This window comes from Callithrix jacchus, chromosome 2, assembly GCF_049354715.1.
Source record: "Callithrix jacchus isolate 240 chromosome 2, calJac240_pri, whole genome shotgun sequence".
Classification (NCBI taxonomy): domain Eukaryota; kingdom Metazoa; phylum Chordata; class Mammalia; order Primates; family Cebidae; genus Callithrix; species Callithrix jacchus.
Genome location: NC_133503.1, coordinates 41,584,144 through 41,611,040, shown reverse-complemented (window position 1 = coordinate 41,611,040; position 26,897 = coordinate 41,584,144). Strand labels below are relative to the sequence as shown.

Here is a 26,897-nt window from a genome sequence, read left to right as displayed (position 1 = left end):
TGATGGGGAACATGGCTGCTGGATATTCTGGTAGGCAGGACAGATTCTTAACCTAGATCCAGTTAAAACAAAACAAAAATCCATGAAAACAGTACAGTTGGTCTGGCTTAGTCATGTGCTTGCCCCCATACTATTACCATCTCTAGGTCATAAGGAATTGTGGTACGCAATCTATATCACTGATGAATGACTCTACAAACAAGTCAAATTTAATCATTTGAGCACCGCTATTCTTATTACACCAATGGAATTTTTTATTTTTATTTTTTTCAGACAGAGTCTTGCTCTGTGTTGTACAGGATGGAGTGCAGTAGTGTGATCTCAGCTCACTGCAATCTCTTTCCCCCTGGGTTCAAGTGATTCTCATGTCTCAGCCTCCCAAGTAGCTGGGATTACAGGTGCGTGCCACCTGGCCTGGTTAATTTTTTTTTTTTTTTAAGTAGAGACGAGCTTTCACCATGTTGGCCAGGCTGGTCTCAAACTCCTTACCTCAAGTGATCCACCCACCTCTGTCTCCCAACATGCTGGAATTACAGGCCTGAGTCACTGTGCCCCACCAATTAATGGAAACCTTTCTAAAACATGGCACACATTTTTCTACCTTCAAAGACAGAATATATCGAATACAATTTACTTAATCGAGGAGAGAGAATTATAAAAATCAATTAACGTCTTGTGCTGTCATACAGTTGTGACCAAAGAAGCTGCTGGATGTGAAGGGTAGCTAGTTCTTTACCCAGACCTTTGTATTAGTACAGTTTTTATGACTTCAGAAAAAGTTCTTCTGTACTTTGCCTCATCAGCAATTATTAATTTTCTATTCTGTGAATGTAACTACCTTTTGTGGTATGAGTGTTACTTCCAAAATATTGGATGGTGGAAAGCCAAGGAGCCAGGTTTGTTGTAATTCTGTGCAAAAGGTATGACCTGGACTTGGCAACCTTCGAACACGCTCTGCCTTCAGTTCCTGCTGAAAGGTTGTGTAACCCAGTTCCCTGTGGCTACAGATGAGTAAACTGTAGAATCCCCTGCCTCAAAATCTCCAGTCCATAGATGTTTTCCCTCAGGCCAGCTGGCAGAGAATTCTGCAAAGCAGCAGGTGAAATCCTTTTTTTGAGACAGAGTCTTGCTCTGTTGTCCAGGCTGGAGTGCAATGGTGTGATTTTGGCTCACTGCAACCTCCACCTCCTGGGTTCAAGTGATTCTCTTGCATCCCAAGTAGCTGGGACTACAGGCACCTTCCACCACACCCAGCTAATTTTTGTATTTTTAGAACAAATGGGGTTTCACCATATTGGCCAGACTGATCTCAAACTCCTGACCTTTGTGATCTACCTGCCTCGGCTTCCCAAAGTGCTGGGTGAAATTCTAAAGAGAATGACATGAATTTCAGCAGCAGGTGAAATTCTAAAGAGAATGAGGCTATGAGAGCACTGGGACCAATCGGGGCCCATGGCAATCCAAAACTATGGAAGCAGAAGCCATGAGGGAGAGTAAAGCCACAGACACAGAATGGTGGGAAAGAACAAGCCAGATGGGAGCACTGAGAGGCAGCTGCTGTATGTAGAGAGGTCAACACACCAAGTAGCTGAATAGTGGTAACATGGAGAAAAAAGAGCCACTCCATTCTGGTCCTTGCCTTACTCCAAGTGGCTCCACCTCTTTATAGTTCCTGCTCTGCTTAGACCCCAAAGCCCTAAGCAGCCTCTCCTGGATTCCTGGCCTGGGCTTCCTGCCCACAGTCCTTCAGTAACCCTGACCTGAGAGTGTCCAACAGGTCTAGAGGGCTGATGAAACTGTGGGCTCTTCTGGCTACTCATACAGCTTTGGGGCTCACTGCCAGCTATGTACAGGGGGTTGCTCTAGATGAATTAGGGGAAAGGCGTGTGTTATTCTTTAACTCGGATATCACTGGAACCTGGAGAGCAGCCTCCCTTCTCACCTTGTGTCTGTCCATCATGAAGCAGGATTCTGCACCTCAGTACTACCCTCCAAACACATTCCAAATCCTCAGTGACTGTTAAAAGAGCGACAATGACCATAATTATGGCAGGTAACTTTTACTGAGCCTTGATTATGAGCCAGAAGGCAAGCAAAGTGCTCTACATGAACTATTTCATTTCATCCTAACAACCCTAGGAGGCAGATACTATTATTATTTCCATTTAACAGATGAGGCTTACCGAGGGGAAGGAACTGTTCATTGCACTCAGAAACAGAAAATCAAATACTATGTGTTTTCACTTATAGGTAGGGAATAAAGAATACACATTATAGACATAAAGATCAAAATGACAGACACTGGGGATGCCAAAAGGTGGGGTGGGTTGGTGAGATGACGAATGAAGAATTACCCATTGGGTACAATGATCATTATTTGGGTGATGGGTATATTAGAAGCCCTGTCCCCATCAGCTCAGATTATACCCATGTAACAAATCTGCAAGTGTACTTCCTGAATCTAAAATAAATTTTAAAAAGGAAGTGTTCATTGTAAAATAACTAATAAAGTTGAGATGTGAACTCTGGGTAAATCTGCCCCCAGAACCCAAGTTCTTAATACTGTGGAAGACTGAATAATGAGAAAGTGGTTCTTACTGAAGTCCACATGAGGTGACATGGAGGAGGATTCACATCAGACACTGTGTACGAGAAACTCCATAAAACTTTATTTCAGCTACTTCTATTCCCCCAAAGTTCCTTCCTCTCTGACAACATCCTCATCTCCTCCCTCTTTCCCATCCAGCCTCCAAAAACTGTAACCTGTATGTTCCACTCAGTAAAACCAGTGCAGGGCCCCTAGGGGTTCTGATTCTACCCGAGCTTCACGCACTCAGGTTTCACATCTTTAGCATGTAGCCAGGCCAGCCCCATGGTGATGTGTAAAAAAACAACCTTGAAAGCATCATATCCTCTCCAGAGAAACGGAGCCATCTTTCTAGTTCAGCACACAGGCCAGCTCAGCTGAGCAGAGATGGTGTTTTTTTTCTTACTCACTACAAATTCTTGGATTTCTATATGAATCTTAAGTGAAACATAGGGCTATGCAGCATACAAACAGGGTTCTACACGAAATCACATTGCTCTTGTGTTTGGGGGCCCGACACACTTCCTGAATCTAAAATAAATTTTAAAAAGGAGGCGTCCTTTTTTAAAACAGGTGGTGCTATACTCCAAAGGGAAACATTAGATGAAATGTTTATATATATAATCTGATTATATATTCAGATTCTAGATGAGGGTCTTAGGTTTCTGTTGAACATTTTTGCACAGAGACCTAATTCTTCCTGTGGTGTGCCAAGGCCAGGGGGTTACGCTGGGAACTTAATTATACAAGGTGAATAAAAAATGATGACTAAGGCATAAAGCTGGCTCTGGGTTTCAACAGGAGCACTCAGGTTATGGCTAATAGAACTCTCTATGCTCCAATTCAGAGCTAGCTATAGTCAAAATATCAACTCAAGTTTTATTAACCCTCCCTTTGTATTGCCACTGGAGTTGGCATACAATTGAAAAGAAGAAACTCCTGGTACTAGAAGAGTAGAAAAATCACCCACAGATGCAAAGACAAATACAGCAAAAAGAGTCTCTTTCTTTGAAATGATGAACCAGGGTGCTTGCTTGTGGGCATCCAACCTAATTGATTCATGCTGAAATTAAAGTAACAACTTACTAACTGGTGTGTAAGGAAGAGGAAATTTAATTTACATTTTTCTTATAGACAAAGAACCCAAAAAAAAGGACCTCATATCTATTCAGAGATTTGGATAGTGCATGAAAATTAATAGCAAAACTTCCCCTGACCCATAGCAAGGCATAGTCTCTCTTCACTTATTTTTTCCTGGTTGCACCAATTCAGGGTTTAAAGAACTACTCATTCATAAAACTTTCCTTTTCCATCTAAGGTCAGAAAGCAATCCTTCAAGATATGAATTAAATTTTATTTTAATAGGATATTTGGTATAGTAGATTATATAAGAAATTGTTACAAATTTTTACCATTACAAATATTAGTAAACTGCTAGTTGTTTGGGAGAAAAAAAAGGAAGACATACACCATAAAGCTAAAGTCTCTTGTTATAGGGGGGTGGAGAGGACTTTAAACACGCAACATGTGCAAATGATCAACTTGCAGCTTTTCATTTTTTTGATATTTTTTCCTTTCTATAGAAGTCCAAATTTTAAGATTTTTAAAAAAAATCTAAAACATTAGAGCCACAGAGTCCTCAGTGGGGGAAAAAAAAATATTTGGGACATAGCTTGGTGGAGTCTGAGAGGTATGAACTCTCTTGGAGAACAGGAGAAAAAAGTTGAATCATAAAACTAGAACTCCAGCTGGGCACAATGGCTCATGCCTGTAATCCCAGCACTTTGGGAGGCAGAGGTGAGTGGATCACCTGCGGTCAGGAGTTTAAGACCAGCTTGGCCAACATGGTGAAACCCCATCTCTACTAAAAATACAAAAATTAGCTGGGAGTAGTGGGGCACACCTGTAATCCCAGCTACTTGGGAGGCTGAAGCAGAGAATTGCCTCAACCTGGGAGGCAGAGGTTGCAGTGAGCCAAGAATGCACCGCTGCACTCCAGCCTGAGAGCAAAGGAGTGCGACTCTGTCTAAAAAAAAAAAAACCAAACTAGAAGTCCTAAGTCCTTCTACTCAACTTACAGCAATAAGACCAAGGCAGATAAGGAAATCACACACTTCAAAGCAGAATCAAACTAGGGAAATTATTGGAAACCTTGCCTACAATTGCAAAGATACTTCATTCAACTGTAAATATTTTTGACTAAATGACCCAACTGCTCACTTACTACTTAAAATCTGTCTTGCATTGGCAGCAATGCTCCCCGACATATGTAGATTTGATCTTCCCCATCTTAACAGCAGCAAGGAGAGTATATTTTAGTCTCTTTCATAGTGCCTGGAATAGTGTCTTCTTTTTGAGATGGGGTCTTACTGTGCCACCCATGCTGGAGTGTAGTGGTGCAATCACGGCTCATGGTAGCCTTGACCTCTTGAACTCAAACGATCCTCCCCTCAACCTCTCCTCAGGTCCCAAGTAGCTGGAACCACAGGCACACACCACCACATTGAGCTAATTTTTAATTTTTTTTTTTTTTTGTAGAGATGGTATGTCATGTTGTCCAGGCTGATCTTAAACTCCTGGGCTTAAGTGATCTTCCTGCCTTAGCCTCCCAAAGTGTTGAGGTTACAGGTGTGGGCCACTGCATCCTGAATGTCTTAAACAGTAAGTGTTCAATAAGTGTTTGCTCACTCACTGGGAAGGGACTGTCTGTCAGAGCTGGCCAATTGTTGATGCTGATATTAATGAGTGCTCCAGAGTGTAGTTAGGCTACAGTAGCAAATATTCAACAGGTGGAGTGTTCATTTCCTAATACGAAATGTTTGTAGCCTTCTCTTGGGATAGTGCAGAGTCTGACTGCTATCTGAGATGATCACCTTGGCCATGGCCATCAGTGACATGTAGATCTTGTCTCTACTAGATTAGCATGTCCAGAATTCCCATGACTCCACTTCTCGATTTCTGATTTCTTTCCAGTTTATTTTCACTGTGACAACTGAACATTGTAAGTCCTGCCATGGAATGACTAAGGACGTATTTCTTCTAACTATATCTCCACACAAAGGATCAAGAGAAAAATGGGAGAGAATATTACGTGTGTGTGGGGTGTGTGTGAATGTTTGGAAGTAGGGTGTCTGTTTCTCCTCCAAAAGAACCGGAGAGTTACATGGAGCTCCTACAATGAGGTCTATGCTGTAGGGCACAGTATATGGATGCTACAGGGGATGCAGGCTTCCCCCGAGACAGAGTGGAAGCCAACATATTCATTTGAAGAAATCTCTCTTGTGCTTCAGCTTTTGACTGACCAACTTTCCAGCAGTGTTGTGTCAAAGTGTCAAAGTGCTGGAGTAAGTGGCTTTACTCATCTTTGTCTGTGATGTCTGATATGATGACAGACTTGCCAATTTCATTCTCCCTTTCTATCTCCAGAGCCGTCATCCTTAAATTCTAGTCTGCAAGTTTCACCTACCTAAACTTTCTAAGGTTTTCAGTAAAGTGGTAAACAAAATAAACTAAACAACGTTTTCCAATTTGCTCAAAACATAGAATTTCTACCTCACTGCTTTAGTAACTAAAAAACAAAACAAAAAGCCTCTTTTCAGTGAGCATAATCACAAACAATATCACTTCTACTCCTACAATAGAAGCTGAAAAGGATTATAAAATTACTAAAATGTCCCCATTTTCATTAGCACAAAGCAGGTGATCTTACTGTCCTGCAGGCAGGGGATGATGACAAATATGGGTGATTTAAGCAGTAAGTCTGAGGTTACCAGGGCAACTGCTAATTATTACTGAGTAACTCTAGTATATATCCATAAAGGTCAGGAGTTAAGGTTTCCCATTATATATTCTGCTTTCAAATGGAGCTTTCAAAGGAAATTGGGTAGAGAGCAGATGGAGAATGACAGATGAAGATCAGGTGAAAGAACTATATATAGCTCAACATAATTGAACTACTTATACTTCACAATGTTGGTTGGGATGTTGGAGGAGGAGTTCAGGAGTAGCTGCTTACTGTTTAAACTGACTTTCTGGTTTCTTAAGTTAGGGCTCCCTAATTTTAATAAGAAATCTGAGGCTGGGCTCAGTGGCTCACGCCTGTAATCCTAGCACTTTGGGAAGCCAAGGCAGGTGGATCACCTGAGGTCAGGAGTTTGAGACTAACCTGGCCAGCGTGGTTAAACCCTGTCTCTACTAAAAATACGAAAATTAGCTGAGCATGGTGCCCGGTGCCTGCAATCCCAGGTACTCAGGAGGCTGAGGCATGAGAATCGTTTGAAACCAGGGGACGGAGGTTGCAGTGAGCTGAGATTGCACCACTTCACTCCAGCCTGGGCAACAGGGTAAGACTCCATCTCCAAAAAAAAAAAAAAGAAATCTGAAATAGCCTAGAGGCAAGAGTCTAACTTGTTCTACTCAACTCTTGAGCAAGAGCTCAATTAACTCTATAGATGATTTCTTCTGCTGTGCCAAGAGTTAACACTTAATAAACTGACATGGAGCCCTGGACAGGCCAGCCTGGAGAGAATGAACCATTTGGCCATTGAAGGAATGATTCAATGGCCTTAATTTCATTTTAACTTAAAACATACCAGCCCAAGCACAATGACTCACATGTGTAATCCCAGCGCTTTGGAAGGCTGAGGTGGGAGGATCTCTTGCATCCAGCAATTTGAGACCACCCTGGGCAATACAGCAAGACCCCATCTCTTTAAAAAAAAATTAGCCAGGTATGGTGGCATGTGCCTGGGACTATTCAGCTACATGGGAGCTGAGGTGGGAGGATCGACTGAGCCTGGGAAATCGAGGCTGCAGTGAGCTGCGTTTGCACCACTGAACTCAGCCTGGGCAACAGAGTGAGACCCTGTCTAAAGAGAAAAAAAGAAAGAAATTTAAAAAGGAAAAAGAAAAAGCCACACCAAAAGCAACAACTTCTTGGTATAGGCCTTACTCTTCTGTCAAATAGCATCTCATTTAGATTCCTAGCTATTGAGGTAATACAAAAAATTTTAAGGTTAAAAAGAAAAATCTTTTCTCACAAAGACATGCTCCAAAGCTTTAAGAGAATGAATGGTCGTTTCAAAATGAAGCAAATGTATTTCTGAGTTTTTCAAGCTAAACAATCAATTCATGCACATGTAAAAAAAAAAGCCACACTACAAGAGGGTAGCATTAAAAGTCAGTGTTCCTTCCACCACAGACCACCATCCCATCTGCTTCCTTCAGAGAAAACCGCATGATTCATTCCCTGTATCTTCTTAGAAATATTAGACATTACACCCACCTGTGTATGTCTATACCCCTGGATTCTTACATAAAATAGTATCATATAGTACACACTGATAGTTTTCAAATCTAGCTGCATATCAAAATCACTTGGGAGGCTTAAGAAACATACCAAACTCAGACCAAACAATGCAGGCACACGTAAAAAAAAAAAAAAAAAAAATCCCACACTACAAGAGGGTAGTGTTAAAATGAAAAGTCAGTGTTCCTTCCATCACAGACCACCATCCCCATCTGCCTCCTTCAGAGAAAACCACACACATTCCCCTGTATCTTTCTAGAAATATTACAGACATTACACCCACCTGTGTGTGTCTATACCCCTGGATTCTTATGTAAAATAATATCGTATAATGTACACCAATGGTTTTCAAATCTAGCTGCATATCAAAATCACTTGGGAGGCTTAAGATATATACCAAAATTCACATCCTACATCAGATCAGTTAACTCTGAGGCTCCAGGGAAGGGGCCTAGGTGTGAGTATTTTTTATTTTAGGCTTTCCAGGTGGTGCTAATGTGCCATCTGGACTGGCAGCCACAGTTGCACACTATTCTGCACCTCTTTTTCCCCCTTAATATGCCTTTGAAGGTAGCTCTAGAACAGCACATACAGAACTACCTCTGTTGTACTGTTGTACTGGATATACTCAACTCTACCAGCTATTTAGGCCATCCTTTATTGATAGTGATTCCTGCTATTTCCACTCTTTGGACAGGATTCATTTGCCTCTCCAGACACAATCTTCATCCTGATCTCTTCTCTGGGATCCAACCAGCATGGATTTCATCAACAGGGCTTCTGCAACCTCTGGCTTCCTATTGGGTTCACCAATGAGGAGCTCTTTAGAGTAGCAGAGGGAAGGAGAGGGCCAAGGCACTTATTCCATTTCTGAAAGGTCTGGCTGTGTCCCTTGACCAAAGGTCACTGTTCCTGTCAAGGCACCAACTCGTATATCCCTCTTGGTTTTGGTACCACTTTCCTCTCACATCCTCTTACCTAAGGGTGGTGACTGGGCAGCAGCTGCTAGCCCTGGCTTACTGTACCACCTCTTGTAATTCCTGGGCACCATCTCTTATGTAAATAAACCTCCCCCCCCCCCGAGAGATATTATTTTGACTGCACCAAACTTTCTTCTTAGGATCCTAATACATCATCCTTGTATGAACACCTTTGCCTTTATTTGTGGACAATACATCTTAGTTTTCTCTGAAGACAAGGCTTCTCCTGTACAGGGAAACGAGATAATAATGTAGTCTTACTGCAGCTATTTTATGCCTTTTCTGTGTATTTTTGACAACAGCCACTGAATAGCCCCATCACCACCTGGCTCCCCTTTGGAAAGAATATTAGAAGGAACATTAAAGCAATGTCTTAGTGAGAATCCCACTGCTCCCTTGTGAAGGAAAGTGATAGACACTAGAAGAGAATTTGATAGTACAAATACAGCGAATGATTAAGATACTACATTTCAAGATAATTTTTTTTTCAGAAGCTGTTTTCTTTTTTGCCACAATGACAGTCAAATCAACCGAGTACTAGGCTGGAGAGAAATTCCTGAGGCTAAATTCTTCCCCAGCGGAGAGTGGAGATTGCAATTAGTTTCTAGTCTAATTAGCATAATTTCCAGTTGGTTCCACCCAATGGAGGAACAGTAGGGTAGGGGGCTTTGACCAACACTCTCTGTGTAGATAGTCCAATGCTTGTCTTAGAAGACGAGTACTTCTGTTGATTTCAGTATATTTTATTATTTAAAGTTAATTTAATTTGGAGTATGTTAAGTCATTTAAAAAATTATATCAATGTTTTTAATCTGGGTTATTTTGTATTACATCAGGATCAAACAAATAAACAACAAACAAAAAAAACCACTGAGTGTCCATCTACGGCCACCACAGAAAGAAATCAATACTAGGGGTTTGTTCCTTGGTAAGGGGGTTGGTCTGAGAGCAAAGAAGAAGAAGAAATAAAAATAATAGGGCCGGGCACGGTGGCTCAAGCCTGTAATCCCAGCACTTTGGGAGGCCGAGGCGGGTGGATCACGAGGTCAAGAGATCGAGACCATCCTGGTCAATATGGTGAAACCCTGTCTCTACTAAAAATAAAAAAAATTAGCTGGGCATGGTGGTGCGTGCCTGTAATCCCAGCTACTCAGGAGGCCGAGGCAAGAGAATTGCCTGAAACCAGGAGGCGGAGGTTGCGGTGAACCGAGATTGCGCCATCGCACTCCAGCCTGGGTGGTAACAAGAGTGAAACTCCATCTCAAAAAAAAAAAAAAGAAAGAAAGAAAGAAAGAAAAATAATAGTAGAAACCAATTTTTAATTGATGGGTTACTCTGATCAAGGCCATTTACTAAGGGTTAGGAAGGCATTATCTCATAACAATTTTGAATATTGGTGGTATTATTATTATTATTACCATTTCACAGAAGAGGTTTAGCTCAGAGATAGCAAATAACTTACCCCAGTTACATGCAGAGCTGAGGCTTGACCCTGGTAGATCCATAAACAGGCCACAGGCTTTGCCCTGCCCCCGATTCTAAAGCTTACCAATGCTTTTCACATGATATAACCCATTTCAGTCTTCAGATAGCTATTTATGGCCATACACTTGTGTGTAAACAAAAACTCAGTTCTCTGGAAGGATCTCTACCATAATAACGGCATCCATTATGAGAAATACATTTCCCCACTCAAAAGTAGAGTGTTGATTTAGAATTGCATTTCCCAAACCATGGAATGCTGTTTCAAGAGACTTAAGAGAATTCTGTAGAAATCACGTACTATGGTCAATATATTTAGAAAACGTAGCATAACAGATGCCCTTTCATGATGGACATATTAAAGTCTCAGAAGTTCTCTAGTCAATAATTTGTTGAACTGGCCAGGGATGGTGGCTCACACCTGTAGTCCTAGGACTTTGGGAGGCTGAGACAGGCAGATCACTTGAGGTCGGGAATTCAAGACCAGCCTGGCCAACAGGGTGAAACCCTGTCTGTATCAAAACATACTAAAATTAGCCGGGTGTGGTGGTGTGCACCTGTAGTCTCATCTACTTGGGAGGCTAAGGTGGGAGAATTGCTTGAACTCGGGATGTGGAGGTTGCAGTGAGCTGAGATCACACCACTGACCTCCAGCCTGGGTGACAAAGTGACCCTGTCTCAAGGCGGGGAAAAAAAAAAGAATTTGTTGAACTTAGTCCAATGCAGCTCTTGCCCCCTTCCCTTCTTGTACCAGTTTGGGAAATGCTGATTTAGACATCTCTAATCTGTCCACGTTGAGGCTCACCCATCATCTTGAGTATCACATAGCCTGGGAGCTATTTTTCTGTCAATATCAGCATCTTGATCTTTTCATGTTACACACACAATAGATAAAAAATAAAAATATCTACTGGCTTGATTAATTGATATATCCAACCTGCCTTGATTTGTAACCAACAGGCATGCATTTGCGAAGCAGCTGATTGGGCTTTTGCAGGGAGACTGAAAGTGCAGCACTGGTGAGCTAATAGGTTCCTGTGAAAAGCAAACCCATCCCTCCTCAGCTGTGTAAGCTGTGACTGATCCCAAAGGCCAGGGGCAGAGCTCAGTTAAGCCCCAGTACTGTCATCACTGCACAGACAATCAGAGGGTGCTGGTGATGACACAGGCTTGGCCCTGAGAGCTTTACACGGAGGTAAGTCCTGATTTTAGTCTGGTGGAAGTTCATTAGCTTAAAGCACTAGGTCACTATGCACTATTGGTCTCGGACTTGAGCATGTATCAGAATCAGCTGCAGTTTGGTAAAACACAGTTTGCAGGCCCCTTCTTCCAGAATTGCTGATCCAGTAAGTCTGGGGCAGGGCCTGAGATTCTGTAGATCTAATAGGCTCTCAGGTGACACCAATGATGCTGGTTCCAGGACTGCATTTGGAGAACCAGTGCACAGAGCTAAGAGTCTGCCTTGGAAGATCAGAGTAATAGAGACCAAATGAAGCCTATGGTAGATCCTGCATGGCTTTCCAGATCCCTAATGCAAAGAAGGAGTTAAAAACAAGATTCTAAGGCTGTTTCCAACTAGGAATGCTTTCCTAGCTAAGTAAGCATCTGCTTTCCAGATTGACTAAAAAAGGTTTCAAAAGCAGTACTTGAACTCTAATGTACTTTTAATTTACCCAGTTTAGAATCTGAATCTACCAGTAAGAAATAATTCTGATCTAATCCTAAATACGAAAAATAACACTTTAGAGTTCCTTCAAAGTCGCCTTACAGGCATAACAGTGCTGAAAAGCCATGAAAATCTTAAGCCTATTTCCTTCCCAAAGATTCTACCAAAAATTTGAGATTTAAAATGCCTAACACTTACTCACACAAATAAAATAGTGTCATAAGGCATTTGAGGGCAGCTAAATTCAGAATGAAATTCAGTCATTCATACTTTTAATGAAACCCCAAGGCTTTAAGAATGTACTATATGTCAGAGCAATTTTTATAAACTGTTTTAGATTACTTAGTAAGATTTATAAGTTTATAGAAAAAATATAGACCCCATATATGATTTTAGCTTGTACAGGAGAAAAGAACAGAACAATACATGTAAAGGAAAACATTTTTCCATTTGTGATTTCCACACTGCTGGAAAACAGGGATGTGGCTAGGCATTCAAACGGCGCTCGGCCCGACCTCCTCCCATACCCCCTCTGCTGACAGGCTGTAGAGATCCAAGTGCCACGGATGGGTCGGCTGGTGCTTGGGAAAGAAATCCTGCTGGGTAACCAAGTGTGAGGGCTGTCTCAAGCAATCTTCATATTTTAAAAAGAAGAACAAGCCCTAATAACCGAACACACTTATCTATTAAAAATCGGACGGGTTACCAGGCAGGAATCTCCACCCTCAACCAAGGGAAGCCCAGCTGGGCTCCTGATTGATGAGTGAGATCTTGTCTAGGGAACGGGAAAGGGGGCCATGAAGCCACTCAGAAAACAGGTCACATCAGTAACAAACGGAAAATGTCAAGGGAACATGACCTGGTTATGGGTGGTGCTGTGGCCTCCACAGCCCAGGAGCCTGAGGTGACAGAGGGAGGGTTTCTGGCATGTCTAGGAAACAACAAGTAAGTAAGTTGAAGTCGCCAAGGGCATTGTGAAGAGCAAGGAGAGGCAAATGAATCCTTTTGAAAACGATGAGGCGTTCAGATTATTTCCCAAGTGGCCATACACTTATATGGAAAATATTCCCAAGTCGGGGAATGTCACCAGGTTTTCAGGCAAACCAGTCTGAAGAGACCTTTTCTTCTTGGAGGTGGGTGAGAAACAGAATCCTCAATTTACAAGCAAAGATCCTTCTCCACAGAAAGCTGATCCAACCACAGAGGAAAACTTCCTCTTTCAAAGCCCCACATTCCAAAGGATGACAAATAAAGACAATTCTAGTAAAATCATAGCTGCCTGTTTGGGTGTAACCCTTTGGCATAAAATAGCATGGAGATGATAAAATTAGTTTTTTGGTTTTTTTAAAAAAGTCATTAATTATCACTTGTCTAATGCATATTATTCATTCTGTGATTCATTTGGTCTCAATAAATAACAGCTATGCGCACAGCTCATCAGGTACCCTGTGGGATTTAGAGGTTTCCAAATCTTCCAGGAACAGAAGGGTAGGGCGTGCCTACCCTAGCTGGTCTTGCTTTAAGGAGGGGTAGCACCTGCCTCTATAGCAGAAGTTCCTTTCTCCTCTTCACTGATAAGTTAAAGCCTGGACTGAGTTATAGCTCCTGTCTCAGATTCAAGGTAGGAGGCTGGTGGGGGAAGGTGAGTGGGACAGCCTGGGACATTTCTCTGCACAGGAAAAATACATACCATGCTGAGGAACTGGAGAGAAAGTAAGGAGAGTGTGTGGGGGTAGCCCTCCAAAATAGTATTAATAATTGCCATACACAGTACTAAAATATGTAAATAAAAGATGCTCTTACTGAATTTTCATGCCAACTTTTTGAGGAGGATATGATCACCCTATCTTACAGATGGGAAAATTGAGGTACAGAGAGCTAAAGTCACTTGCCTCCTTCCCCTCCAAGTCCCTGTCTCCTTGACTCTCCACTAGTTTTCTCCCTGGGACTTCTCAATATACTGTGTGATATACTGTGTTAAACACTGATTTATCTTCTGTCTCCTCCAGAATATCAAATCCATGAAAGCAGAAACTCTTTTTTTTTTGAGACAGAGTTTCAGTCTTGTTACCCAGGCTGGAGTGCAATGGCACGATCTCGGCTCACCGCAACCTCCGCCTGCTGGGTTCAAGCAATTCTCCTGCCTCAGCCTCCTGAGTAGCTGGGACTACAGGCGTGCGCCACCATGCCCAGCTAATTTTTGTATTTTTAGTAGAGACAGGGTTTCACCATGTTGACCAGGATGGTCTTGATCTCTTGATCCACCCGCCTCAGCCTCCCAAAGTGCTGGGATTATAGCCGTGAGCCACCACGCCCGGCCAGAAACTCTTTTTTAAAAAAATTTTTAAGTCACTGCATCTTCAGCACTCAGAACAACTCCTGGTCCACAGTAGGAGTTCCATTGATATTTGTGGAATTAATGTTGACAAACTAAGCAGAAGATAAGTAAAATATGAGAGATACCTCCGAAGGCAAGTTTTCCCTGAATTTCATCAGAGAGCAGCTGAATCAAACTCAGAAGGAGCCAGCAATGTTTCAGAGAAACAGCTCTGTCTGGAAGCAGGCCTTGTTTATCCTTTGAATTCCAGGGACTGTTCTCTGGCTATTAAGACAGGAGAGGAAGGTTGACTCTGGCAGAATCTGCAGGCATTTGGCACATGTGTGTCTTTTAGGTCACCAGAAATAACTTGGAAACGCATGAGTGTGTGTGTTAAGGGGGAAGAACAAGAAAAAAATTAGTTTTATTTATGAGGCTACTGAGCAGTTAGTTATTTTTTAGGGGTGGGGACCACTCAGGCAGAGAGAACTCCAAGATTGGGTTCCGTCACTGCGGTAATCATCCAGGCCCTCCTAGCCTTCTTTCAATCTTTGTGGTCTAAAGAAGGCATTCACCTAGTAGTTTCTAATTTGGGGAAATTACTGCAGCATGTTATGTCCCTGGTGGGGCGTCCCCTGACTTCTTTCTCGGCATTTGTTTACTTCCTCCTTTAAAATCACTCTCTCCCAGAAAGGAGTTGGCAAGACGCCCTACTGGTCATTGTGGAAGGAGAGAATGACTTATTTCTGCAGCCCTTGGTAAGCACCCAGTGAACGACCTTCATGCTTAGAGGTGGATTGGCCCCTTTTCTTCCAGCAAGGAGTGAAGGGTGGTGGTGGTGGTGGGCATGCTCAGGTCCAGGGATGGGTATCATCAGCCAGGCAATGTGGATGCCAGGACTAAAACCTAGGGTTTCCTGCTTTCCATTCCAATGTTTGAGCCGCCTTTCTTGTTTGCCTCAGCCACTAGCTATAAATTTTGTTTCTTAAATTTCTTAGAATCTCGGTTACGAGTTGTTTTCTTTCCAAGAAGATTCTGAAAACTGAGAGGCTGATCTCCATGCTGCACTATGCTATGGTGAGACCCTTCCATATCTTTCTATTCATGCAGGCAGCTCAGCCCCATCCCAAGACTCTGAGGTCACAAACTCACAGGCCTTGTGTCCGTTGACTATCACTGCATATTAAATCACTCTAAACTCAGTGGGTTCCAACAACCACAGTGTAATATTTATCATGAATCTACAGGTTGGCTGCAAACTTTTGGCTGGTCTTGACTGACTACCAGGTGGCTGCATTCAACTGGCTGGTAGTCTAGGTATTGAGCTTGGCTGAGAGATATAGCTGGGCTTCTCTCTCCAGTACTCCCTCAACTTTAAGGAGGCTACACCAGGCTTCTTTCTGTGTGGCTAGGTTCCAAGAGGATGAAAGAGAAAACTGTGAGGCACTGTAGCCTGGGCTCGGGAAGGCACATGATGTCATGTCCTCCACATTCTGTTGGCCAAAGTAAGTCAAGGGGTAAAGGCCAGCCTAGATTCAAGGCCTCAGCTCTTAATGAGAGGGGTTACAAAAATTCTGTGGCCATTTTTAATCTACTTTGGGCCTACAGACATTAGCTATAAAAGTGAAGCAGGCCAGCCGTGAGATAATAGAGACCAGAGAGTATCATCTGCTACCAAGTTCCACATTGGTTTAGTGTAGCCACCTCTTCTGACATTTCAAAAGAATCTGGAAATTGGGATTTAAAAAGATGTATTAGTAGACTATTTTTTCGAGCAGCTTTGGGTTTACAGAAAAATTGCATAAAAGTTTTACACATACCCTTTCTATTCCTACACTCTGCGTTTCCTTAATTATTAACACCCTGCATTAGCATGGTACTTTCATTATAGCTGATGAACCAATATTGATATTGGCTCATTATCATTAACTGAAAGTCCATAGTTTACATTAGCATTCAGTCTTTGTGGTCAATGGATTTTGACAAATGCATGATGTCTTATATATATCCCATTCCGGCATCATACAGAATAGTCTCACCATGAAAAAAATGCCCGTGCTCCAAATACTCATCTCTGTTCCTCTCTCCCAAATCCCTGGCAACCACTGATCTTTTTATTGACTCCATAAATTTGTGTTTTCCAGAAAGTCATATAGTTGGTATTATATCATACTGTAGTATTCTCAGACTAACTTTTTTTTTTTTTTTTGAAATGGAGTCTTGCTCTGTTGCCCAGGTTGGAGTACATGATCTTGGCTCACTGCAACCTCTGCCTCCCAGGTTCAAGTGATTCTCCTGCCTCAGCCTCCTGAGCAGCTGGGACTACAGGTGTGTGCCACCACATCTGGCCAATTTTTTTTGCATTTTTAGTAGAGACGGGGTTTCACCATGTCGGCCAGGCTGGTCTCGAACTCCGGCCCTCAAATGATCTGCCTGCATCAGCCTCCCAAAGTGTTGGGATTACAGGCGTGAGACGCTGCACCCCACCAGGCTGACTTCTTTTACTTAGCAATATGCATTAAAAGTTTCCCCATGTCTTTTCATGGCTGGATAGATCATTTTTTTAAATCATGGAATAACATACCATTGTCTGCATGCACCATAGTTTGTTTATTCATTCACATATACTAATAGACATCTTGGTTGCTTGCCAAGTTTTGGTAATTATGAATAAAGCTACTGACAAAATCCATGTGCAGGTTTTTGTATAGACCTAAATTTCAACTCATCTGGGTAAATACCAAAGAGCATAATAGCTGGACTGTATGCTTAGAATATGTTTGGTTTTGTGAAAGACCACCAAACTGTCTTCCAAAATGGCTGTATCATTTTGTATTCCCACCAACGAGTGAGAGTTCCCGCTGCTCCACATCCTAGCCACCGTTTGATGTTGTCAGTGTTCTCAAATTTTGGCCATTCTTGTAGGTGCGTAGTGGTATCTCACTGTTGTTTTTATTTGTATTCCCCTGAAGACATAAGATGTGAATCGTATTTTTACATGCTTACTCGACACCTGTATGTCCTTTTTGATGAGTTATTTGTTCATATTCTTTAGCTCATATTTTAATTGGGTTCTTTGTTTACTTATTATGGAATTACGAGAGTTCTTTGTATATTTTTGATACTGGTCCTTTATCAGATATGTGTTTTGCAAATATTTTCTCCTAGTGTGGTGGCTTGTCTTTTCATTCTTAAATGTTTTTCATAGAGCAGAAGTTTTTAGTTCAAACAAAGTCCAACTTAACAAGTTTTTAGTTCAAACAAAGTCCAACTTAACAAGTTTTTAGTTCAAACAAAGTCCAACTTAACAAGTTTTTATCTCACGGATTGTACTTTTAGTGTTGTATCTAAAAAGTCATCATTATACCCGAGGCCACCTAGGTTTTCTCCTATGCTATCTTCTAGAAGTCCTACAGTTTTGCATTTTACACTTAGACCTATGGTCCATTTGGAATTAATTTCTGTGAAAGGTATAAGGTCTGTGTCTAGATTCACTTTTGCGCATCTGGATATCCAGTCGTTCCACCATAAAATCTGAATTTTTATGTGAGGACTCCTGTTTTTAAGGTTTGTTCAAGTCTTTTTTTGATGGTAGTGGTACTGGAGGAATTATAGCTCCCCCTCCTCTAATATACATGTCTGCAGAATGCATTTATCCATCCTGGATAATCTCTGCCTCCTTCATCCCTCTTACCTGGAATGCTCTTCATCCATCCATCTAAGTTTTTTCTAATGTCCACCTCACACTCTATCTACCTGACTTTCCCAGTACTTCAACCTGGTGTATGTGTTCACCAGATAATCAGTTCATAGTGGTTGAACTCTGAACATACTATGACTTGTCCCCATTAACACTGCCATATACCACTCACTGCCTTTCTTCCTTAGCTAAACTGTGAACTCCTGGGCAAGACAGGTACCCTCCTTTTCTGGTTTACCCCAAGTAGCTTAGCATGCATGGGTCTGGGCATAAAATAGATTCAGCCACAGCTGCTAACAATTGCAGACTAGCTGGGCTTCGGTCCTGACTTACCAATTGTCCTTTGTTCTTCAGGAGAGATGGCTAGTTCAGGAGTCAAGCTGAGGACCTGCCAAAGATTTAAAACCAGCAGCCTTGTCCTGACACAGGTAGAATGATGGTATCTCTAATTTTGATGCCTGATTTAGCGTGACATTCATGTAAATAAGAGGGCCCTGAAGTCCTTGGAGAATTAGGGAAGATTAATGATACCACAAAATGTATTCTTAGAGGTACCACTGTAACATGAGTAACAAACATGTTTCTTTCACTATGATTGCTATCTGGTCAGAATGTTATCCCAGTCATTATGAAAAATAGTGACATAAAGGAGTGAAATAAAAGGAACAGATAGCTTTCTGGTGACTGGTTTCCTACCTCATGCCTATTTAATAGTCAAGCTAATGGTAATTCTCCCGGCCCATCTTTGTTCTCATTTTCTTTTTTTTTTTTTTTGAGACGGAGTTTCGCTCTTGTTACCCAGGCTGGAGTGCAATGGCGCGATCTTGGCTCACCACAACCTCCGCCTCCTGGGTTCAGACAATTCTCCTGCCTTAGCCGCCTGAGTAGCTGGGATTACAGGCACGCACCTCCATGCCCAGCTAATTTTTTGTATTTTTAGTAGAGACGGGGTTTCACCATGTTGACCAGGATGGTCTCGATCTCTTGACCTCGTGATCCACCCGCCTCGGCCTCCCAAAGTGCTGGGATTACAGGCTTGAGCCACCGCGCCCGGCCTGTTCTTCATTTTCATCTGCATCATTAAGTGTTCTCACTGGAGGATCTCTGGACACTTCGAACTGAACACAATGGAGAGAATGAAAGGGTCCACAGATGAGGCTGAGACCCAAGAGGTCTCGGGTGATGGTTACTGTGGCACGTCTGTGTGCTGACAGATTTCTTGAAATCAATTTGCTCAGGGAAAGTACTGTGGGTCCATTTGTTAGGACTGCCTAACAGCCATGCAGGATCCACACAAGCAAACCCCAGGCAGAAAACATCAAGGAGACAGGAACCCAGAAAATCACCGCACTGCCTTGGGTTTGAGAAGTGGCTGTGAGCCTGCCTGCAGAACTTATGAGGGTCTCTGGCATGGCTCCCACTCAGGGCCATGGCAGACACTGATATCAGTGCTGGTGCTGGTACCTCACGAACAACCTTCCCTGACCTCAAGACTCAAAGGTATCAATCAGCAACTCACTCAGCTTGGAAGTACAGTAGTCTTGTTGGAAGCACGCCCACACTTTTTCTGCTAGTCCTCCTCCAGAGACAAACAAGTAGAACAATTCTTGTTATCACCCTCCCTTCCCCAGGAAAGCCCCCCAGATCCACAGGCAGGGAACAGTCCCTCTGGGTGGTGTGAAGTGGGCAGAGCAATTCCTAGGATGTTATGAAAAAAAAATCACATCTAGATGCCTAGAAAATAAAAAATCCAAAGCCTTCTCCTCTGCGACCTGTTTAAAAGACACAACCCCCTTTTCCACTTAGCTGCTTAAGCAACCTCTTTGTACACACTGTACTCAGCAGTGACTCAGGGGCCCACATCTATGAGCCACTGAAAAAAAAAAGATTAGTGGCTGGCTAAAATCAGGGGATGTTAAGCAACCTGGGCTAGAAATTCAACCTCGCTCATGCAGAGGAAGAAATAACTTCAGCAACTGCTAGGTAGAGAAAATTAAACCAACGGAAGAAAAAACAAGTCAAGAAAATAGAATCTCCCTGAAGTCTAGGAAAATGGGTATAGGAGAGCCTGAGAAGGCCAAACTTCAAGGTAGGGAGGCTCCCTAGGCAAGCCCAGCCATGGGGAACCAGAAGAGACTCACTGCCCACCCATAAGCTGAACAAATTCAATTATTTTGAGTTCCTGAGGCACTGGTCCATTTCTTGGTCAACGAACACATGATTCACTACTCAACAGGCAAATAATTAAACTTACTGAACATCAATATGATTTAAAACTGCCAACAACTTAACAGACCTGATATTCTCAGTTTAAGATTTCATCCTACAGTCTAGTTACATTTTTATTATGTACCTCTTAAGTACCTTTTGGAGTCATCTCTCCTCTCAAGCATTTAACAGTGGTGCAATCTTGGCTCACTCCAACCTCTGCCTCCTGGGTTCAAGCGATTCTCCTGCCTCAGCCTCCTGAGCAGCTGGGATTATAGGCACGTGCCACCACGCCCAACTAATTTTTGTATTTTGTTCAGTAGAGATGGGGTTTTACCATGTTGGTCACGATGATCTTCATCTCTTGACCTGGTGATTGTCTACCTTGGCCTCCCAAAGTGCTGGAATTACAGGCATGAGCCACCATGCCGGGCCACCCCTTAGTGTCTTCTAAGGCAAAAGTTATCAGACTCATTTTGCAGATTTGTAAATATCTCAAAGCAATTAAGTGGCAGGGTACTGTCATGAAACTATGGCATGCGGAGGAGTGGGAAAAGGTTACTGACATCCTAGCACCTCACCGCCATGCTAGTGTCTCCCCAAGTTAAACAACTGCCCTGAAGACAGTCTGTGGCTGAACCTCAATCTATTTTCACTTACAGAAAGGCAAAATCATCTCTGTTTTTCCTGAGTCTTACATAACTGTAGCTGAGAGTCCAACTGTTCTGGTCATGGCCTCACATTCTTTCTGCAAAGGCTTTAGTTGACAAGATTTATGGGGTGGTCTAAAGAAGCATGTGAAGCAATGTGGGTTGAAACCAAGAGGGAGAACTTTCTGATCCTAGCAGAGTAGATCTAGTTTCTGCGGAGAGTTAGACAACCAGCCCCCAAACTGTCCTGACTGTGGGTGCCCAATGCCCAAAATAAAGCACAAAGGTTCCTCTCTTTCATCGTCTCTGTTAAGAGGCCACAGTCATGCTAAGGTTTGAGGATGTGATGACACAAAGGGCTCCTGGGGGCTCTTCCTTATGGAAGGGGACACGGAAGTAGCGCCAAACATTCCCAACATAGTCAGTGGGGAGGGAAACCGAGATGACACGTATGAGAGAAACAGACTGGGCCACGGAGTTGCTACAGTCCCTGGATGTTTGTAGAACTTACAGAAATTGCTTTTCATGCCCAGCAGCCAGCACAGGCAATAGCTATCACCAAAGCCATCTCAGCAGGACGGTAAATAAAAATCACCAAGGCTAAGAAGCAGTATGTTAAGAGTAATGACTCCCTCTGAGATGATGATGCTTTAAAAACTCACAACAAGCCAGCTGAGCTCCCAGTTTAGGGAGAAGGTTTAAATAATGTTCAGGGGACAATGGTCCAAAGCCAGACGGAGCCAGATAGCAAATTCTGGGTGGAATGGCTGACCAAAGCCCTTGTGTGGTAGGCAGCTAGACATCATACTTACAGTGAGTTGGGCCGGGTGGGTTTGACCACATTCAGGTCTGGGTCACTGGAGTTCATGTTGGGCTGCAAGCTGCTGCTGGAATTAAGGATGCTGTTTGGATTTGATGAGACAGATTCCAAACTGGAGTTGATGATGCTGTTCCTTTGTTCCTCTGGGGGGAAAAGCCACAAGCCCAATATTAATATTATTACATAGAGACAGTCTATTGCTACATGCACAAAAATTTATAAAGAATATACTGGATTGAGATCTCCTATCCCAAGGAAGCTTAAGAAACAACATAGGAAAGGTTAAGAATTCAAAGTGGAAAAGGAAGAGTCAAGGGGGAATACGTGACTCGAAACGCTAAAGCAAACCCTCTTCCTCTCGTAACAGGATATATCTCCCCTTCACTATAAGCCAGGATTTTTCCTAAGTGTGGCCCTACCATGGCATAATAAATTGCATCTTCTTTTGACTGGCAGACTGTCAGAGTACAGAGCAGCCTTCACAGACCTCTCACATTCACCCAGATCCCCTTGGCTTCTGTGACACTCACCTTTTATTCTAAAACTCCTGCCTTTAATATTGCCCTATTGATCAGGCCATGTCCCACCTCCAATTCCACAGAGCCTCACCAGAGAAGATCTACTGTTTAGCCAGCAACATCCTTATGACTCCAAATTCCTGACCCTTTCCCAGTCACATCCTTCTGTGTTGCCTCTAGTTCCATGTATTTGGTGTTTAACTTCATGTGAATTCTTTGATAAATCGATCTGTAATGGGCTGCAGAGTGGTTTGCCTATAAACAACAACAAAATACCCACGTCTATGGTCCCAGGAGTCATATTCATGCTTGGAGAATATTGCCAAGCCAAGAGACAGAACACCTGAGTTCTCTTCAAGCCCTGACTGGCTATGTGGACCTCAGGCAATTTCTGCTTGATCTTGGATTCTTGGTTAACCATCTATAAAATGGGGAGAACAAGAACTGCCTTTCACAGCTTGTGAACTGTCATGAGGATCAAGTGGGATCATATGCAGGAATGTATCTTGTAAACTCCAGAATACTGTTCAAAGAAAAGAACTTTATGTTCTTCCCATCTTTAAAAACTTGGAGTCATGAATTGAAAACACAATTTTTAGAGATAATTTAGCTACATGGTACAGGCACCCACCATTGCTATAGCAAAATATTATAGCTGTGGAATGTGATTCTAGTCCCCTTTTCACTACAGATATACCATATTAAAATCAACTGATATTTCTGACAATTAATTCACTTAAATATAACATCTAGGCTAATCCTGGACCTTTTTGCAGTAAGTCAGGGGTACGTTAAAATAGATCCCTCAGAGAACAGACTAGAGTCACTGGCCTGATAATTTAAAGGCCAACATTTGAACTCAGGTCTCTTTAGATAATAAAGAGAGTTATATGTCATAAAAATACTCTTCCCTTTGCACAGGGCATGTCTGTAAAAGTAAAATATGCTTACGAAGTGATTTTACAGGAAGCCTCACGTTAGATATATACACACTCACCCCAATACCCCTGATATCTTAGCAAATCCTTAATGCCCTGGATAAAGCCCCACAGGAGAGAGAAAAACCCTATGAGGTTACCTCCTGACTCCTGAATTCAAAGTAGATTTTGAAAGAAGTAGATTAAATTGATGCCTGAGATTTAGAACTGTTCATATTTTAAGAGCTTAATTTTTGAACAGAAACGACAACAAAGAGAAACCAAAAGAGTTACACTGAGCCAAGATGTAGGAGGACTAACAGGGCCTGTAAATGGGAACTTCCTGCCAGAAAGAAAAACAATGCTAAGATTACATAATAAGGGGATCACTGAGAGATTGGATGCGCCATTTATCAGTATGAATCAGTATCAGTAAAATTTTCCTTTTCACAAAACACACAAGCAAAGATGCCCAAAAGACCATGAGGAGCTCAAGACTACCATATAAAGAAAGAGAGTGAGGACAGCTCCCTCGGCTTCAACAGGAGACATTTACTGCTTCACAAGAGAGGACAGGGAAACAGTTTTATTAACTCTAGTTTGAAAACTAAAGGGGCCAAGTTTGCATGACATAATTCTCTGAATTCTTAGGAAACAGAAGAGCATAACTATCGCTCACATTTCTCCTGTGATTATATTTACTTTTCCAGGAGAGGATTATCATTCTACAAACTAAAAACACTATCTAGCTAAAAGTACATTGATCTTTCTAAAATGTTACCAGGAGATTGTTTTTCTTTCCCTTATTATCCATTAAGAAAAAGGAGGGTATAAAAATGTATCATAAGGCTTCATAGTTTTACAGTCAAGAGGGCCACATATGCATCCTAAGAGGCTGACTCTGTATTGGTATCCCTTACTGAGCCATATGACAAGAAAACCCCAAAACCTGGCACTCCCTGACTATAAAATACTATAATTTTGTACTAGATAGGTTTCATCATCTGTAGACAATACATCATGAGACTGAGAACATCTAGGTAAAAGATATAAGCCGAAAGGCTGACAATCTTTACTGAGAGTGAATAGGCAGAAGAAGATTATTCCAGGGAAAGGGTGGAGAATAAGATCAATAGCCAATCAAATGTTTTAGTGGTTATAGCAAACTATACCAAGACAAATTTTAAAGCATGTGGAGTAAATTAAGAAATAAAGAGAAAATGAGCCAGGCATGGCAGTTTATGCCTGTAATCCCACCACCTTCAGAGGCTAAGGTGGGAGAATTACTTGAGGCCAAGAGTTTGAGATCAACCTGGTAAACATAGTGAGACCCCATTTCTACAAAAAAAATTTAAAACTTAGCCAGGCCTGGTGGTGCACATCTGTGGTCCCACATACTTGGGAAGCTGAGGCAGGAGGATTGCTTCAGCCTGGGAACTTAAGGCTATGGTGAGGTATGATGGCACCACAGCACTCCAACCTGGGTGACAGAGCAATACTCTGCCTCTTTTAAAATAATAATAATAATAATAATAATAATAAAGAGAAAATGATTCAGTACTGTCACTCAAAACAGGAGAGTTTTTCATCAGCTGGGCAAAAATGAGTACTACTCCTGACAGAAGTGCACAAGAACAGCCTAGAAGACACTTTAAAAATATAAAAATAAAAATTAAGCAAATCCTTCAAATAACATAGCTAGACTTCCCTGAGTCACTAATGATTCAATCCAGCTCTGGTATCCTTGTAGAAGGTATAAGAAGGACTGATGGCAATTATGTTGCTGAAGGAAAAAAAATTATAGGCTAGTGGGCTTCCAAAGAAAAACAGTTATGAGTCAGGTCAACAAGATCATAGAGGACCATGACAAAGAGAGAGAGAATCCCCACAACTCAGGAGTATGCCTAAACTGGTGGAAGTCAGTGGGAATGCTTGCCCGCCTCAAACATGTTTCCAACAAGAATCTCTCTTTGTATTAATCACAGAAAACAAGAGAACAGCAACAAGAAAATGATAAAAATAAACCCCCAAATAACGAAAGGCATGCATTGGCAGTGCCTTCACGAACATGTGTTCTGTAAGGAGTGACAAACTGGGTGTGAACTTGTTCCTTAAGGATGCAAACTATCCGAGGGCAGGGACATGATGTCTGGCCATACAGCGTCCATTAACGTGGCGGGTGAGGTCAGCATTAGCCATCCATTCCTGGTGCATAGCCCACAGGTCATTTACACGAAGGCTCCGTGAATGGTTATTTATAGAATAATTGTTAAATATAAGGGAATAATACAGAATCAAAAATGTATGCTGCTAGAACAGAAAGACGTAGTTTTGTGTGACTGAATTTTTCAGGTACTTTAGACAGGGACCACTAATGTCCTTGAAACCAAAGTACTGATGACAGTGGGCAGAGTTTTTGTTTTTTGTACAAATCAGGAACGGAAAAACATGAGTATGCAACCAAATCACTGCAACTAAAAAAGGAAAGCCGCAGAATAATTTTGGTGATATTGTACTTGTTCTGGGGGTTGCCATGGAAATCTGGGAGCTAAGCGACTTCACTTTCCATATTTACCAAGTGACTCCGACCTACTCTGATGGCAACCCCATCACACATGGGAGACGGGAGCTCTGTTTATCACAGAACCCAGAGGCGAGGCCAGGAAAGCACTCACAGAGCCAAGCCAAATTCACATGTCTTGGCAGGCCCGAACAGGTCTGGCTCACTGAATTCACGGCGCTGGAGGGTAAATATAAAACATTTGCGGGAGGTTTCCCACCGTGCACGGGACTCTGTCAGAAGACAAGTTCATATCCCAACTTTCCATGGTACCTAAGAGGAAAGGGCAAAAAGAAGAGGCAAGAGGACTGTTCTTTAACAGCATCTCAGGATGCCTCATAGAGCCAAAAGGAGGCAATGGACTCTCCACATGATCAGATGAGGAGAAAAGGGAGTTACCAGACAGAGCAAAAGTTCTGCAAAGACACAGAGATTCATATAAAAAATAGGAAGGCAAATGCAAAATACCCAGAGGCTTTCCTGTGCTGTGGTCAGAAGAGAGGTATACTTTCTCCTGCTTGTTAAAGTTTTGCAATGAAGTCTGTAATGTATCATCTTGACAAGATGGGATGATAATAGCATGGCAGCTTAATGAATTTGGCAATAAAAAATGATGAGTGCACAGCAATTTCTGAGTTTACCATCTCTGGGAAACACCCAAGTACATGGGAAGCTTGGAATGAAACTTTCTGAAGCAATTTTCCCCCCTGTAGCTGTTATTCCTGATAATAGTGATATGCCAAGTCACACTAAAATCTGAGGTGGTCTCATTTCAGGCTGACCCAGCAGCCTCAGTCCCTATGATAAAAATAATCTTAAAAAGCAGTCTGGGTAATATTGTTGGGTATATAAAAGCGGTTTGGGCAATGTTTAAAAAAAAAAATCTTAAAAAGGAGTTCAGGAGATGATGGACTACACAGTGAGTTGAAAAGTGAAAAGTGGAGTCAATTCGTTGTTTTGATCACAGCACATGGAAGATAATATTAAAACTTTTGACAGATTATCTTCGGCAAAATGACTTCTGACTTTGGTTCTGTGTGGACAGACTGAGTCTCTCCCCACCGCACCTCTAATAACCCTTTCCTTTGCAAAGCGAAAAAGTGCCAACAAAACTGAATTTCATGAGAGAATGAGGAAGTCATTGTGGCTGGCCTGGGATTGCACTGATTCCCAGGAAAGAGACA

General features: G+C 42.2%; 1 protein-coding gene across 28 annotated transcripts in view; it reads right to left on the bottom strand.

The window, feature by feature from the left end:
* Positions 1-26,897, bottom strand: part of ARHGAP26 (Rho GTPase activating protein 26) — a 914,282-nt gene that overhangs the window by 66,851 nt on the left and 820,534 nt on the right. For all 28 annotated transcript variants that reach the window (XR_013531307.1, XR_013531313.1, XM_078362030.1 and 25 more), the window contains one exon: positions 21,711-21,861. Coding sequence is in view for 26 of the 28 variants with exons in the window: in XM_078362030.1 (XP_078218156.1) it covers positions 21,711-21,861 (151 nt within the window). In the remaining 2 variants the exon portion in view is untranslated. The remainder of the gene's footprint in view (positions 1-21,710; positions 21,862-26,897) is intronic.